Genomic DNA, 18095 nt, shown 5'->3' with positions numbered 1-18095 from the left:
AGCTGTCAGTTGCTGAAAGCGATATTTCAGTCTGGGTGGAAAAGTTTCCAAAGCTGTTGAAATCTGTAAGAACTCGTAACGGGTTGTAGACATGATGAGGCACGATCATCGTCCTGAGGCGCCGAGCTGTTCAGTGCACAATCAAGATTGTCTTAGCATGAGTTTGTTGCAGCAGGAAACCATGTTCTTCTCAACTGGCACTTTTCTTTTGAATGCCAGAGATGCATATGCATGCTAAAATATACTCCAGGCGCTCTTAATGGGAGCAGCTTGTGGTTTATATCAGCATAAAGGCAGCTGATTCATAGCAGTGAGGAGATGGAAAGAGTGGAGCCACGCTCCTTGCTTTCCCTCAGCTTCAGCCTGTTTCTGTGTGGCTCTTGTGTCGGTTGCCATATGACTGTTTGAGTGGGACACAAAGGGTTAAACCGTCTGCTTGTCTTCCTTGGAAAGGGGAGAGGCTACTTGAATGGCTAGCTTCTACAGCCAGCCAACACATTGGCTAAGGCTGAGGGTGGATCTGTTAGGTCTGTGCTGCGACATGGAGCACACTGGAGGATCAGGAGTCAGTCATTACACACAGTAAAGCTTTTGTGTATGTGTGTCTCTTTGTGTTTGTATGTGAGTGGGGAGAAAGAGCAGAAATTCAGCTTTTAAATGAACTTTGGCGATGGAGGCAAGAGGTCAAAGCAAGAAGCAGTTTATTTTATTTTTCTACTGTCTGTAAATCCTGACTGACTGACGTTGATAAGGGGCGATTATATCATTTGTTTTTCTAGCTCGGTGCCCTCCTTTAGCTTCCCTCTCACATTCTCATATTGCTGCTGCCCTCGCCAAACACACTCCTCGTGCGCCTCAGCAGCTTACCTCTGTTAATAAAAGAGGACAGGGGGGTACATGTTGTTTTGTTCATTTAATGGCAGACCTCGTGACACTAATGAAGACAAGCCGTTTCAACACATGCACACTGAATCCGAATGGTGCTCGGCGATCGCTGCCCAGCAGAGGAAACTGCTACAACAACTGCTGCACGTTACTCAGATTCATTGTTTCCTTTCGCACACATTCCCCTTGCATTTAATGTCAGTTCAGCCTCATAAAGACACACATGCTCACATCTATACGGCCTCACCTGTAACGTACCCTCATTATCAGCCCTGCTGCTGAGCAGTTTTAATCTGACTATCGTGGATGAGGAGCTAATCTCAGCGGGCAGGTCAGTCTGCTGTATTTACCTCTGAGAGTCCTACATCTCCCCTTGGACTCATCGACAACACAGTGTGGCACATTCACACACCTGCCAATCCACACAGCCTCCTGTTACGTAATGACTGATTTACACGCATGCACACAAGCAAACATATGTGTAAACAGCTGATCTGCAGACTTGAGTCTTTAGTTGAGCTTGTTTACGCCCAGGAGACATTTAGTCGCATATTTTTTGTAACCGTCAGGACGCTGCGATCTTTCAGTGTTTTCATTTCTCTTGCAGAGCTCTCTATTCTCCCAAAGAGAGGCCCGTGGATACATTTTCTGCAGCCGCTTTAGATCATTTGTTTATTCTGTGGCTGTTTCGGCCAAGAGCTTAGAAATACATGGATATTAAACACAGGCCATAATTAATAATATGTTTTTAGGTTATATCATATCATACATTCCAACACTTTGTGGTGTGAGGCAGTTTTATCAACATTAAGGCTTCAGCTAAATATTATTTTCATTGAAACAGGACAAGGTTTCTCACAGCCTGAGGAGGATAAAGCTGCAGCAACACAAGCATAAAAATGCCTTTACAAAACATCCCAGACCCGAATGACGAGCTAAACTAGTAACTGACATTTAGATTAAAACATAAATTACTTATTGACCTTCATAAATAAACTCTGAAATAATTCTCCCAGCATTAATTAAAAAGACACTTTTGTATGTTCTAATGAGCCAGACAGTTTGATTTATTATTTGCCACATCTTAAAGATGGATTGTCTGCATTTTATATTATTTTCTTTTAAAACCGTTTTGCAGGTGCACAAAATTATGACACACACTGGTCTGTAACACTGAGATCAGACATGTGGGATATACAATGGAGGGGTGCGATTAAAGAAATGTTCATAAAGGGCTGCTGAGATTTTAAAACATTTGGACAGAAGTTCGGAGCTCTATCACTGATTTCCAGTCTTTGTCAGACGAGCTCCAGTACTTCTTAATCAACACCAGGTTTCATTTGATTTTACTGCCTTGCAAGCTGTTCAGATAAATTTTAAACATGTGAAGTCAGCATTTAGGTCTGTTTGGTAAATCCTAAATTCATACTAACTATATGGGGTGGACATTTAATCTATTTAACTAAATATGTAAGTATTTTTAAGCATAATTGTATTGCAAATAAATAGCAAATATTGCTATTAAAATGTATTAATTAGTAAAAAAACAAAACAAATCTTTTTAACCCTTTAATCCATCATTTTCAGCTTCTTTGTTATTTTTCCAATAACTTACAGACTATTTAATCTTCTCAGCTGTTTGCTAATTAGTTTTCATTAGCCACCGCTGCCCTTTTCATTATAACAACTATTACAGTTACATAATAAACGTTTTTATATAGCACCTTTAAAAAACGGTCCTTTTAACCTACAGGCATAAGCAGAACAGTGAAAGATTAGATTTAATCAGAGAGCAAACATAAAAGTTCACAAAAAACATGAAATTTTTCCTTGACTGATTAACTTAATCTTTCCATGTACTGCTTGGAAAACAGATAAGTACCACCCAGGGTACAAGTATCCCTGGTTACTTGTGGTCTTGTGGAGATTATCATATCATGTCTCCCAAGCTTTTCAGTTGCTTAGTCATTGTTTTCTTACTTAACCTCATGAGCTTGGATACTGCAAAGCTTAAATGACAATAAAAGGGATTGCAAATAAACTCATTTTTACCAGCCCTCACGTGCAAAATACTTGCATACTTTAACTGCCAGTTTATCCCCTTTGTCTCACTTTCACCAAGCCTTCTGGAGAAGTATTTTTCTTTGGTCGACTTGGTATTGGATCCCTGCTATTTGTATTTAGTATGCTCCTTGGCCAATGGCAGATGGTCCTCGGGGCTGCTGGCTTGTGGAATAGGGAGGGATTTCACTCCTTCTGACAGAGAGATCTGATCACATGAGGTTTCTCCAAGAGGTAAAAGTTCAGTGTCAGTGGGGACTAATCAAAACATGTAGGTGTTTGATTTTTGATAAGCTCCTTTTCCTGTCCTTTCTTTAACTCGTGTCATCTTCGTTTCACCTGCAGCACACTCTTTCTAACCTCATCCTCCTTCTCCAATCCTCAGTGTGTCCTGTTCAGTGCAAACATCGGGCCTGCACCAAAGATGACCAGTGCTGCCACAGCCAGTGCCTGGGCGGCTGCCTGGAGCCCAACTCAGCCAGTCACTGCGTGGCCTGCCGCGGCCTCCAGCACAAAGGTACCTGCGTGCAGCGCTGCCCAGAAAACCACTTCACCTACAAGGGCTGGCGCTGTGTCTCATTCGAATTCTGTCAGAATCTGCACAACACATGCAAGCGGGAGAAGGAGCGCAGCAAGAGCACAGACTGCCGCGAATACGTCATCCACAACGGCGCCTGCATCCCCGAGTGTCCCTCTGGCTACACAACCGTCAACTCCTCCTCGTAAGTGCACACGCCGTCAGGCTGAGAGGCTCTTAATGGCCCATAGAAGAGCCACTGGATCAATGAGGCTGCAAACATAAACACACAGACACCAACGATATACATTTACCTACTCAATGGTTTTGTTACACGATGCATAATTTTCCCTACAAACACGTCTAAATTAGTCGAAATTGGGTTGCATGTTGCTAAAAATGCTGCGATACTTTCATTTACCAGTGCATTTATAATAACTGCAGGCTGACTATTGTTAGTGAGCAGACATCGCAGGAATTTTGTTATGATTTTTTTGGCACAAAATGCGAAATTGCTTCAGGGAGCATTTTTTTTTCTTTTTAGTTAGAGGCAATCAATCAGAAAGATCCTTCATCCTGCAGTAACATGAAAAAACAAAAACAGAAAATATTTAACAAATTCAATGTGGAATTAAAAATAGTCGGTCGTGCTGCTGCCACTGTGTGTGTTTGTAGCACACCATGACGGTGCAGGAATTGGTCTTCTTGCTGAGCTCAGACGTTGCTCTGTGTCTGTGTGCGCACACAGACACAGAGCAACGTGCACACACAGACACAGAGACCTCTTTTTCTTTCTGTGTGTGTATTTGTGTGTTTGTCAGACACCGCAGACAGCTAGGTCAAAGTGGTACGGCACAGCAGGGAGCCGGGCACGTCTGCATTTCTGAATTTGACTCGGTATCCTACATTTCTGTGTTGCTCACTCGCTCGCTGTGTACCAGCCAGACGCTTGTGTCTGCACTGCAGCGTGCGATCTTTATGTAAATGCAGACACTTGTGAGTGAACTGTGTTTTCCCTTTTCTCTAGCTCTGCAGTTACCTCAAATAGGTGTTGTGCTTGTGCTGACCTGCCAGTGACCTTCGCTGTGTCCCTCTGAGACCTCCGCTTACTGTGACTGGGCTGTCCACAAGGGTGGGTGTGCCTGTAAGCACAAACACTCCAGACAGCCGAAGTCTTTCTGCTTGGGCAAAGGCTGAAAATGCAGCTCGGTCTTTCAGGACACGTAGTCGTCTGTTACAGAACCACTGGCCAGTGGTGAAACATCAGGGGACAGGCTGTCAGCACCCCGGGGTGCTTGGCCTTGACTCCCCTGGCTGGCTGCGGAGAGATAGAGGGCATGTCTGGCAAGCAACACACAGCAACAAAGTCCATGCAGTCTGTCAGTGATGACAGGAAAGGTGGCAGTGCCACTGCTGCCGGGTGTACGGCGTTACGTGTATTTCACCTTTATTAATCCACAGAGGATTTGCCAAGCACATAATCTCTGTTTGAACCACATGCAGCTTCACATTCATGGAGTTGCATGCGGTACATTCACACCTGACAGGTCATCTGAAAGCAGATCCATCTCCAGTGGAGCAGATGAGGTGTTTTGTTTGAAAACACCAGTGTTACAGCCTCGGGCTTCAGACAGCTTTAAGCTTTCATTTTCAGGCAGTTTTCTATTCTTTGCTTTATATTATGTGAGTTAGTGTCATCTCAGACACACATCATCCCATCTCTGGCTCTAAGCACAGAAGCCCGACCTACATGCTGTTCAAAGGTCATGCCAATCAAATGAAAGTGGGCTTAATTGGTGGTCTACCTTAAATGCAGAGGAGCTAAGGAGCTTCTTCCAGACGAAAAAGGAACCGAGGCACTGCACTTTTGCTCATCACAAGATAAGCAGAGATTATTTTGATATGCAAATCATGCAAAGACACCCTAAAATCTAGGGATTAAAAACTTGGAGCTGGAAATACGAATAATAGGTTCCCTTGAAGTCAGAAAAAGGGTGAGTGTGTAAGTATATGGATGATAATTTATATTATTATCACCAAAAACCTTTAGCAAAAATACTGAATATATTATTTAATATACATTTAGTTTTGTGTATAAAGGTTTTAAAGAGACGGCGCATTTTCCAGCTGCAGCTGACCTGTGGCGATTCAGCTGAACTCCCATTTCATCCTTTTCACTTTGACTTCCTTTCTGTTCCCTTTTTTGGTTCCTCCTTCTCAATGGCGTCCTCCTGCTGTTGTTGGCTTTAAACTAAGCTGTGGAAATGAAAGTGCTTTGAAGGATAAGCAGTGTACTCAAAGGTGTGATGAGTGTCTGGGCTGAAAGTGCAGATGTGGCACTCGGGAGGGAAAAGGGTCAAGGGTAGTTCAAGGCGGGTTTTGAGCCAGATTAGATAATAAAAGAGAACAAACCTTCCTTTACTCACCGGCATGAGTAAACTTCTATTTTATTTATTTTTTAGTCATTCTGGCTTTTAAACTGTTGTCATGTGGCTGGTTTGTTTTGTTGAAAGCTGTTGTTAATTTCATATACAACTATATCAGTGCCAAAGCTCACAGTGCGTACTTCATTTTTGAAATATTAAGTATTTATAGTCTGTAAATGAGTGATTACCATTAAAAGCGTACCAGAAGAATCCATTATTTGCCATTTTTCTCTAATTGTCCTGCCTGCTTAATCAGCTGTTACTAAACAAAGGCCATTCTCACCTCATAAACCAGGACAATGACCTGGAGCAAACAGACCGCCATCTTCTAATCCTCCACTTTAATCCCTTCAATTTGAAACATTCAAAAACATTTTCCACAGCAAATGTGTGTCGGCTGTAGGATGTCTGTTCAGTAAGCTGAGAGGGAGAGAAAAACGTGCACACGATGTACTCTGTTTGTGTTTACCTATCAAATATGTTTTGGCCTTTTTCCACTGAAGAAAGAAAGAGGGAGAGAAAAACGGTAAGGTAACAGATTCTGTGCCTTGACTATATTTGGATCAGTCATGCTTACGTGCATAGCCTCACAACAAAAGGCTGATTTTGAGCCAGGAGAAACCCTTGCCAATGCCACTCCTCCTCTACTGGATGTGTAAATAGACATGTTTACTAGCAGGGTTGTCATATCACCTTGAAATATGACGTCAGAGTTGATTTTGAGAAGTTTGTCTGCTGTCCAAAAATCACTCATCGCAGGTTTAAGGTTTTAGTGTGTGTGTGTGTGTGTGTGTGTGTGTGTGTGTGTGTGTGTGTGTGTGTGTGTGTGTGTGTGTGTGTGTGTGTGTGTGTGTGTGTGTGTGTGTGTGTGTGTGAGAGAGCAGAATATAATTCAAAACTCATCTTGTTCCTTCCTGTTCTTTAGGCTCAACTGCACTCCCTGCGCAGGGCTGTGCCCCAAGGTGTGTCTGGGTCTGAAAGTCGTGGACTCGGTCACTGCTGCCCAGGAGTTAAGAGGCTGCACCATCCTCAACGGGAGCCTGGTCATCAACCTGCGTGGAGGAAGTGAGTGTGTGCGGTTTGTTTGGCTGAATCAGATTACATCGTGCAGCAGATCAGCACAGCAGAACAACAAACACAGAGATGTTGACATTGCAGGAAACCAGGAAGATACTCCAGAATGTACAATCAAACAACCAGCACCAGTTAATTAAAGAGAAAATAAAAGCTATGGAAACTCTGGACAACATAGATGTGTGATGATTTTTGAACATTTTAAAAGCTAAAATAAATTTTAATAGGAACAAACAGCAAGCTCATAGTTTCATTTAGATTTGATGTACAGTGGTGCATAAGTTCCTCTTCATTTGAAAGTTAATGGATGTGAATATTTAATGCAGTCATTAAAATATAAAAGCTGTGCTGAAATCAATCCAGTTATATTATTTACAAAGTAAGCCTGCGATTTAATGGAAAAAAGATGAAAAGAAAATGGGAAACACAAATGAATGAGAACAGTTTGTTGTGTGTCTTTTATGAGGCATGCTGCAGAATCGGTAGTCAGTTTTTAAAGCTCATGTTTTTTTTTGTTTTTTGGGGGATTTCTGTAGACAACATAGCTGCTGAACTGGAGGCCAGTCTGGGCCAGCTGGAGGAGATCACTGGCTACCTGACAGTGCGACGTTCCTACGCCCTCGTGTCCCTCTCGTTTTTCCGTAAACTCCGTGTTATTCGTGGAGAGGAGCAGGAAATCGGGTGAGACTCTTTCTTCTTAGCTGTTCTCATCCTTGCCATGTCCTGTAATTATGAGTTAAAAGCGGAAGGACTGACCTTTTCAAAATGTCTTTTTGTGGTAGCCGTTTCTGGTTAGACTTTCCCAAATCATACACGAGGCTTCGTTGAGACGAAGTGGAAGACGCCTGCAGCACAATGAGCTGCACTTACAGAAGAAATAGCAAAGGACAGACATGATATAAATTGAAGACTAGTCATGCTCAGATAACCTCCTGCTCATGTTACTCAAAGGAGCTTTTCGTACCCTCAGCCAAATGTCATGTATCATTAAAGTATGTTCATGCTGTCTTTACTCTTCTTTTCCAGGAATTATTCCTTCTATGCACTGGACAACCAGAACCTGCGGCAGCTCTGGGACTGGTCCAAACACAAGCTGACCATCCAGCAGGGGCGCATGTTTTTCCACTACAACTCCAAACTCTGCATGTCTGAGATCCGAAAGATGGAGGAGGTGACGGGAACCAAAGATCGGCAGGTCAAGAACGACATCGCCTCCAAGACCAACGGAGACCAGGCTTCATGTAAGACCCTCGGCCCTCGAGTCGGCTTTTGCAGGATGTTATTATAGCAACGAGAAACACCGAGTCGGGCTTGGTACATGCAAACATACTCATAGTTATTGTTATGATGGTCATTTCCTGTCCTGTGTTTGCAGACGTCTTCCTGCAGACCTTTTACTGACATTGTGTAACTTGTGTAGGAACAACCAACAAAGCAAAGCACTCATAACCGCTATGCATGGTAACTTGGTGATCTAGGCGTTGCTCTGATTGTGTCCTTTCCATCCTAATTCACATGTGTACGAGCTGGTTAACAGGATGTTATGAAACCTGGCACCAGCATGGTACCTTGACATTGCTGGACCAAAGGTTTGACTGAAGAAATTCATGATTTCTCATCAATCTGGGAATTTTATCTCTAAAAATCTCCATAGTCAGTTTTCAAGTTTTACATTTCCCAAGTGGGGTCCATTCTGTACCCACAGATCTTCAGTCTGTGTAACTTGGACTTGTGTTTATATAGTTGGGATCTTGATGATCAGCTTCTGATTGGCCCTGAGTCTCTTTTTTACCCCTCAGCTGTAAAAGGCTGATGGAGTGTTGTGTCACCCTCACTTTGTGAATACAATATCTCTACAAATAGACAATGTGAGACTTTCAAATTGATGTCATAGGTGGATCTAATAGGAGGGTGATGGGGTAAGACTGGCGGCCATCAGGGTTTTTGATAACTCTTTGAGTTCAGGCAGATTTTCTGTCATCCGTGTTTTACTTCTGCTGCAAAGGCCACAGAAAACATTTGAATGCCAGAGCAGTGCGTCTTCGTAAATTGAGCCACAGAGATGCACAAGGCCAAGGTCGTCTTTCTTTACTGACATGTTAAAAGCCTTCGTTTTTTCTTTATCGAAGACCTTGATAAATTTGGTAAACGTGTAGGAGTGAAGCTGCAGACAGCGGCGCTGAGGAGACCTTTGTTGTTTTTGTTGTGTGCTGGAAGACTTTAATTGTATGTCTGCTGTGCTTTTGAATTGTTAACCCAGTTTTGTTAGTTCTTTGTAAGCAAGAGATGTGCTTTTACACATGTTCAGCAAAGCAAATGAAAAAGGATTTAGTTTGTAAGCTGAAGAAGAATTTAAGTTTAGAAAAGTGAAAAGTACAATTGGCTGAACAAGTGGAGTACATGAAGATGTTCTCACAAATGAACAAAAGCAGATATGATTCCTTAGTTTTCTCCAGTCAACAGAGATTTAAAAACCTGCATAATTACTCATTATCTTTAACCTTCACTATTTCTGTCTTATGTGCTCTCAGGTGAGAACCACGTGCTCAATTTTACCCAGATTCGAACCATGAGCGATAAGATAATGATCAAGTGGCAACCTTTCTGGCCGAAAGACTTCAGAGACCTGCTGGGCTTCATGGTGCTGTACAAAGAAGCGTGAGTTCATCTCGAGTCATCAGTCAGCCACTCTCACAATCAGACTCAGAATCTGACTCGGCTCTCTGCCAAACCAATATTGTTCTAAGCTGCTCAGATACTCTGCAGAGGACAGCAGAGATACAGTAACTTCTGAAACAGAAGTTACAGTAACATCTGAAAAGTATGTTTTAAAGCAACCAGATCAGTTTTAAAGAACGTTATTGTTTGTCTGTCTCACACATCAGATACATGCTCACCAGTGTTTACTGGCCCAAATTACACCCAGTGTTTTGGGTGTAATTTTCCTTTAACAGTTTCTTCATTAGACACCATAGACTAAAAAGTAAAATAGACATTTTTTAACTTTAGAAAATATAGAAAGTTCAGAGTTACAGAGGGAGGAGTTCAAGTGACCCATGACCTGAACCTGGATAAGCAGCAGAAAATGGATAGAATATAATTTACATCCCTATAGACCGATAAAATCTTAAGATAACATCCTGGAAGACCCTCCTTTCTAACCAGAAGCGCTGTGAGCATCACTCTAACCTCAGTAATCTTTTATGAGCAGATTTTCCTCTGTAGGCTGTTGAAATAAATCGATAAATTATTTTTCCTACAACAGACCGTTTCAGAACGTAACAGAGTTTGACGGGCAGGACGCTTGCGGCTCCAACAGCTGGGTGATCGCCGACGTGGACCCTCCACGCCGAGCCACAGACGGAGAAAAAGAACAGATCGAACCGGGTCATCTAATCTTCCCCCTAAAGCCGTGGACGCAATACGCCATTATGGTGAAAACCCAGCTCTCAGCCTCTGACGAGAACCAGGTCCACGGAGCCAAGAGCGAGATCATCTACGTCCGCACCAATGCCACAAGTAAGTGTGATGAGTCGATCGCGGCTTCTTTCACCTGAGTATTGCTTTGATGTAGTTGAATTGTTTGTTGAATTTTACTATCTGCGACTGTTTTCCACTAGTTTGTTTTTGTTTTGTTTTTTTAATACCAAAAATGTTTTGTGACTCTATCTTAACTTTATGACAGAAGCAACTTGTCAGGGTATTACTACCAACCACAGCACTACTCAGACATCAATGATGTTGCATCGTCAAGCCTGTTCTGGACCTGAATCTAAGGACTGTCCTACCAAACCAGGCATAAAAATTGCTCTTTGTGTAATCTAAACATGGAAACCACTACAAACCTAAAGCTAAAGATGTATCAGCAGGTCATCGGCTGTGAAATTCTCACAGTGGAAAAGGTCAATATCTTGTCCTGTACTAGAATTCAGCTATTTTTAGGCTCATCCCGCGGTGTTACTATCATTGACTGGTGGAGTCAGTGTTGTGTGTGTTGCTGTTGCCAAAATGTCCTTGGCACAAGAACAAGGAGGAGGAAGACAGACGGCACGATTTGCTTACAGTGCCACAGACCTGCAGGGCCTTACCGCGTGCCAGGTGTCCGTATCAGTCACTCAAGCAGCAATCACCGTGCTCTTCCCCACTGCTTAATTGTACCTTGCCACCCACAGATCTCGCTGTGTGCACCGTGGTGATGGCCTGTCTAGCTAGCTTCCTTTTAGACAATATACGTTTCCTTCCAGATGAACCGCATAAAACATGACATCTCTCGCTCACATGAAATAGGCTTCCAGCAGAGGCGCATCACTCACACAGACAGCCATGTCAAGCAGGGTTTTGGTTTTTTTTGTTGTTTTGTTTTTTTTACCCGTCTGGCAGGCGCTCCGGGTTCCTGGCCTGTGTCAAGTCTAACCAACAGGGCAAAGCTGTCATTACAAATAAGCTGTTGCTGGTGAATCTTTGTCAGACAATGTGGTCTGACCAGTGTGTGGCAAGAAACAAGGACAACATAATCACAGTGTGACAACAAAGCTCAGGTCTCTGCAGCTCCCAAGGGTTCAGTCTGGCGCCCCACTTTTCTCACGTACACTCTCCTGATCAAACACTGGAAGCTCGGCAGCGTCAGAACGATACTCCATCTCAGGCCAGAACACTTTTGAGATCTGAAGTGTCTCTTGTTCTTCCTCCTACTCGAAAAATCTACGTCACACTCAGAAAGAAGGCCATGTGTCAGCGATCAAATACAGGGCGATGCCAGTCACTGATCAACCCACAAGCTAGCAACCTATTTTTTCTGATCTGCAGGGCTTTTTGTTATCAGCTGACCACAACTGATACAGATTCAAGATTATGAAACCAGATTTTAAAGAAAAACAAACTTGCAAAGCTGTCAGATTTCCCCCCCCCCACATATTTACTAAACCTCACCAACAACACACACTTGTATAAATTACACACACACCCCCAGCAGTTAACTCAGTGTCAACATCAGTGCATGTGACACCACAAAATAATCACCGGGGTAATTACAGTAAACTAGAAGCAAAGCAATAGCTAGTTGTTTCAGTAAACCTGTCATCAAATTGCAGCTGAATGAAAAAGATAAAGCTACTGCCGAAAGCACCCATGAAACGTTTGATCTTCATTCCCCGTAACCTGAAACGCTGGGCTCTGTGAGAGTTGCACATTACAAGCATCAAACTGTAATAACAAATAACAAAACTGACGGGGAATACCCTGAGCAGGCAGCTGCTGGTCACAGAGCCAAACTGTGCCAGTAAGCGTGTTTCAGTATGAAATGCAAATTGGATAGAAAGAGGACTTCTCGTCCTGCAATAACAACAAATGCAGATGATCAAACCGCAGCCCGATCTGTGGAACAGTGCAAGTTTTCATCTCAAAGAGAGTAGAGAGTCTCAATATAGACTCGTAGAGAGAGTCATAAAATAGACTCGTAGAGAGTCTATTTTATGTAAATTCAGATTCCTCGTGCTTTTAATATGTGTACATTGAAGCGAGATGTTCCTAGTTCATTAAATGTGAGTGAGGGGGAAAAAATAATAATAATCAGTAGAAAATTACAGTGAAAATAGTCAAAACTGAGTTTAGACATTAACCAGACAGTCCTTTGCAGCAGATAACCACAATCTTCAATAACTTCGAAACTGTGTTTTAATCTGCTGAAACGGGAGCTGCTGTTTGGGATGCAACAGGCCTGTGTTGAGCAGAGTGAAGTACAGAGTGCAGAAAAGCCAAATGTAATGTCCCCATAAGTATGCAGGGTCTCAGGAGCTTAAACTTAGCTGAGTTATGGTCCTGCAGATAGCAGTGCTAGGTGGTGACACGGCCTGGATCCAGCTCTTTAATTTATGCACCAATATATGGAAGAACATGTAGTATGTTGTCTGTCTTATTTATTCATTCTATTATGCATCTATGTGATGCTAAAATAGTGGAAAGACTAATTTGCTCCTGGCAAATTTCAGAGAATTCACAAATACTGGAAGAAAGTAAATATAGAAAAGTAATTTTTTTGGCAGCAATTCTGGTAACAGGTCAGAGTATTCACGTCCCGCAAACAGCCATCCATGTGTTGTTAAAACACTCTGGGCAAAAAACAAAGATTTCCCAAATTTGGGAGTCTGACTATCTAGGGAGATCATGAATGACTAATTGAACACATCACTAACAATGAGTAACAATCTCAGTATTGTTCTTTTAATGTAAAGTCATAATTTAAGTATTTATTAAGTCTTCTGTGTATTTCTGAACTGCACTCTTGGGATAAATAAGGCGATTTATTACTCGGTGTGCTTAATATACGTGTTGCTTCATTTTAATCGGCTACTTCTGTGATTTTCCCCCCAGAACCGTCGGTACCGCTGGACCCCATTTCTTCCTCCAACTCCTCCTCCCAGATCATCCTCAAGTGGAAACCTCCCAATGACCCCAACGGCAACATCACTCACTACCTGGTCTTTTGCCAGCGTCAGCCCGAGGCCAGCGAGCTTTACAAATTTGACTACTGCCAGAAGGGTTAGCCACATTGTTTGTGGTCATTTTGTGTTTGTGCGTCTGCTTCTGTGTCCGACACGCTGAATGCTTTTCATTAGCTCGGGAGCTCGTCTCATTTTAAGGCTCTTGACTACTACAAGCTGCTGCAGTCTACTCGTATGACACAGTAAATATTTTGTGATGTAATTCTTCTTGATGGCTTTTGTTACCTTGAAGAAAGGAAAGTGCTGTGATAGTTTTATTTAACCTAAAGTGTATTTATTATGGCAGGGCAATTAACTGAATTTTATCTATAGTTGTTGTTTTGCTTTTCAGTTAATTTGACAGATATCTATCTTGTCACCATCTTAACTGGCAGGTACCTCTCTGTTTTATTGTGCCGGTCTCTACAGATAACTCCTGTGCAAGTAGCCCGACCAGTGAGAACACAATGGCTTCACTTTCAGCACCTGAAAACAAATAACTAATAGATTTGCTCAATCTATTTTAACAATAATGCTCTTGTTTTGTCTCATGGTGAAACGTATATCCACATTTCACTAGAATCACTAATTCCTCTACAGTTTTGGTAAGAATTTGATCAGACTTGCACATAATAATAGGTCTCCACGATAGGTTCAAAGTTCAGGTTAAATATGTCCAATAACCTCTGAATTTGAATGCACTCTGCCCCAGATGAGCTACTACGTCATTGCTGTTCTGTTATTGAAAATCCAGCTTTTGTCTTTACAGCTGTGTGAGGGAGTCTTAACAGGTTTCCGTAGGTGAACCTGCACAAACATCATTAATGGTTGTTGTACTACCCTTTCATTTGTGTCTGACACTTGGGGTCTCTCCCTCAGTACAGTGCAGGCTCTATGCACCAGAGCTGTTTGTTAGCTGATGACTTGGGACTCATTCCCTCTCCACGGGTTCATTATCTCAGGAAGCCACTGTTTCCTCCATCGGCACCTTTGGACCTCCTGTGGTGAAGGCAAAGGATGGAGGAGACCAGTGGATGGAAGACAAACTGAATAATCAAAAAGAAAACACACTGTTTAAAATATATTTTAAATGATGTTCCCAAAGGAAATGAGTCACCCAAACCAAAACACTGGCCTGTTTTTTCTAAAAGTCACTAAACAAGGAAATGAAATTGAGTAAAGTTGTGTCTTTTGTTAGGGCTGCAGTGCATAACTGAAACTAAATGAAACGTGGTACTAAAACAGCCATATTCTTCATCCACTTTAACTCCAATTCAGGAAGACTTCATATCTTAGTTGATTTATTTTGGTCGTAGCCCAGCCTGCGTTGGTGCCTTTCCATCACTGCCCGTCTGTGTCAACGCAATCGCTCCTTTTTTAAACTCCCATAACGCTCGCTCATACAGAGATGGGAGTCTGCGGGGAGGTCGTGTCACTCGTAATTTATCTCCAGCAGAGAGAATGAGGACCTGGGGATGACAGTGACAGACATGCCACCGGGGCATGGGGGGTGCGAGGGGTTGTGCATAAGACTGTGTTGTGTATCCGTGTTTATCGCACCTGTCATCCCAAACTGCCTGGCTGAAATGCATTTTTATTCTCTCCTGACTACGTGTCACTAGGGATGAAGGTGCCATCACGACTGCCCACTCAGGTGGACAGTGACGAGGAGCAGAAGTGGAACCAGACAGAGGAGCAGGGCCAGGGGACACGATGTTGCGCCTGCCCCAAAACCGAAAAGGAGCTCAAGAAGGAAAAAGAGGACTCAGAGTACCGCAAAACCTTTGAGAATTACCTACACAATGAAGTCTTTGAGATCAAGTAAGACTCCTGACAACAAACCTGCACAGGAACAATAACAGTCACTAAAAATGTCCTATGTTTGTTTGTTTGTTTGTTTTATTGGCCTGACTTTTTAAATCATTTTTAAAGGGTTGGATGCAGATAACAAGTAATGTGGTTTCTGTGTTTGAATAACTTTAAATTTGACCTCTGTCATCTAGACGCTCGAGAGACCGGCGTGATCTGAATGGCATCGCCAACCGAACATTTTCCTTCCTAACCACCGCACCAAGCCCTCGCGCGGGTACGAGCATCCCCGAGGATGAGGAAGCCTTTGAAAGCACCAAGACCGTGGTCACCGTCCATGCCAAGGAGTCCACCATTATCTCCGGCCTGCGCCACTTCACCAGCTACCAGATCGAGGTCCATGCCTGTAACCACCCAACCGACCCGGCGCGCTGCAGCATGGCGGCGTATGTCAGCGCCCGCACAATGCCTGAAGGTAAAGAGGCATTGCTAACGTTACCAAGGAGCTTGGTTATGTAGGTCTGTGTAATAAACCCGGATCTCTTTTAGCTAACCTTCTTCTGACTCGCTCCTTGTTGCAAATAGAAAGTTTGAAAAGAAATGACCATATTTGGGATTTCCCCTCTCTGGGACATCATACAGAGCCAAAAGTAGTAAAAACCTGTGTATAACAGAGTGTTTAGCACAGAATGAACCCCTGAGCTTTTGGCTCACAGGAAACAGTTTTTAATATGAGCATACATGTTGTAATAATCTGTGTGTGTGTATATGACAGAAAAGTATAGTAGGTCCCCTGTTGGTTTAGAGACCCCATAAATTGGTCACTTGAACAATAAAGTCACAAAAAACCTGTCTGTCTTTTCCAAACTGATCATTTCTTGAACAGCAGGATAAAGGGAGATACTGACGTGCAGTAAATGTCTGCAGCCACTATGAAAGCAAGGACGCCCCTGCAGCTCATCTTTTATTTACTCCAAACACGCCCGACTCTTCACACAAATATGACTCATGTCGTTTTGTTCGCCACAGACAAAGCCGATGACATCTTGGGTCTCATCAAATGCGAGGTGACAGAGAAAACAGTACACATCACCTGGATGGAACCGCAAGCCCCGAATGGGATGATCATCCTGTATGAGGTCAACTACAAGAAGCTGGGTGACTCTGAGGTGAACATGTCCACAGGCTTCCACATCTGCATGCACATTTGTCATGGCTTTACTGCCTTAGTATATGTAATAGTTTGAATCTTGGATGGCAGAGTTCATTGCAAGTTCATGCCAATGCAAATGGTTCTTACACCAAGCAATTTTTATATTCCTCTTTCTCATTAAACATAATGACTTTGGCTTTCAATGGAAAACAATATAGAAGAAACAAATTGTTCATCTTAAAGCTCACCACACAGCACAGACGGCTAAAAGTAACGCTTATTATTTGGTCTGTTGGTCTCACTAATGTCATTTGGGAGATAACCTTAATGGAGGAGTAATTTTAACGGTGCACTATGTTTTAGTTGCTATAGAGATCAGTTAGTCAGAACATCTTGTTGATGCTGGGGATTTTATTTGTAGTGCAAAACAAACCAAAAGAATAACAAACTTGTTTTTAACGCACAGATATGAAACAAAATTAGTCTAAATTAAGTTTTAAACGTTCCAAACCTGAACGGCCGCGTTGTTCCTCCGCAGGAGCTGCACTACTGCGTGTCGAGGAACATGTACAAAGCGAGTCGCGGCTGCAGACTGAAAGTGATGCATCCTGGGAATTACACGGTGAGAATCCGGGCCACCTCACTGGCTGGGAACGGATCATGGACCGAGCCCACGTACTTCTACGTCGAGGATCCAAGTAAGTAGACAGAATGAGTTCAGACTTGGTTTTAGGGTTTTTTAATAGTAATTTATAGTAAAAACTGATTTTCAAAATGTTGTTGAACAGTGTTGGTACTAAATTACATTAGTTTAAAATCTGCTTTTAAATGAAAGATAAATCCATTAATTTTCATTCTTGGCCATTTACTCAATACATTCATTCATTTTACACTAGCCACCATCTAACAGTTTATTATACAGAAATAAAAACCTGTTTATGGTCATGCTTTTGTTTATTTTAGGGTACTCTCTTATTCTTCCACGCTTTATAAAAAATATATACATATTCTCATAAGAAAATGTTTGACACAAATCATGACAGCAGAGAATAAAATTAGTTTTCGTTCCACCTACTGTGGAAATTTGAGAATCATTTTTGCGTGATTGCATACTTTTAACCAAACTATCTCTAACCTCTTTTTTTTTCTCTTTTATTGTAGTTGTTTTTTAGTGTGAGCAGCTTTAGTCGCTGTTCACTATTTCTTGCCTTTTTATAATGAAATTTTACTCAAACTAGTGCATGACTGACACATAATACTTCAGTTTTATATATTTAAATATCTAACATCGTAAAACTTGTGAAATAGTCGTCTTTTAAGTAATCAAGGATTTACTTTTTCAGGATTTAAAGTCTGTTTATACAACAACAGGATGTAAAGTCTGTCTACGGACACCTTCTGTTTTCTGAAGGTAGACGGGTTTGTCCATTTATTACAGTCTGATCTATATCACGTTCTTTGTAAAACATGATGAAAATGTATGTTTTCTTCTTGGCTATCAGTATATTTTGATTTATGCACTAATAAGAAAAAAAGTAATCTCTCTTCTATAAACCTTTAGCAAAATTAAAACAAAGATTTTGAACTTAGCTTTATGGAGTGTTTGGATATTAATTTACAAATATAAGTAAATATAAGTTTCAGCATGGTGACTTTGCTCTAGTCTTGCCTGATCTGACCAAATCCTGCTA

At 42.1% G+C, this 18095-nt stretch overlaps 1 protein-coding gene across 1 annotated transcript in view; it reads left to right on the top strand.

Moving 5' to 3' along the window:
• insra (insulin receptor a) overlaps positions 1-18095 on the top strand; it is a 54409-nt gene that overhangs the window by 29508 nt on the left and 6806 nt on the right. The window contains exons 3-13 of the mRNA XM_084911926.1: positions 3332-3668; positions 6815-6954; positions 7500-7644; positions 7990-8204; positions 9495-9621; positions 10229-10482; positions 13333-13500; positions 15065-15263; positions 15446-15726; positions 16281-16420; positions 16943-17102. Of these exons, the coding sequence (XP_084768052.1) occupies positions 3332-3668; positions 6815-6954; positions 7500-7644; positions 7990-8204; positions 9495-9621; positions 10229-10482; positions 13333-13500; positions 15065-15263; positions 15446-15726; positions 16281-16420; positions 16943-17102 (2166 nt within the window). The remainder of the gene's footprint in view (positions 1-3331; positions 3669-6814; positions 6955-7499; positions 7645-7989; positions 8205-9494; positions 9622-10228; positions 10483-13332; positions 13501-15064; positions 15264-15445; positions 15727-16280; positions 16421-16942; positions 17103-18095) is intronic.

Source organism: Perissodus microlepis, chromosome 18, assembly GCF_051167445.1.
Source record: "Perissodus microlepis isolate ML-2025 ecotype Zambia chromosome 18, ASM5116744v1, whole genome shotgun sequence".
NCBI lineage: Eukaryota > Metazoa > Chordata > Actinopteri > Cichliformes > Cichlidae > Perissodus > Perissodus microlepis.
This window is presented reverse-complemented; position numbering and strand designations above follow the sequence as displayed.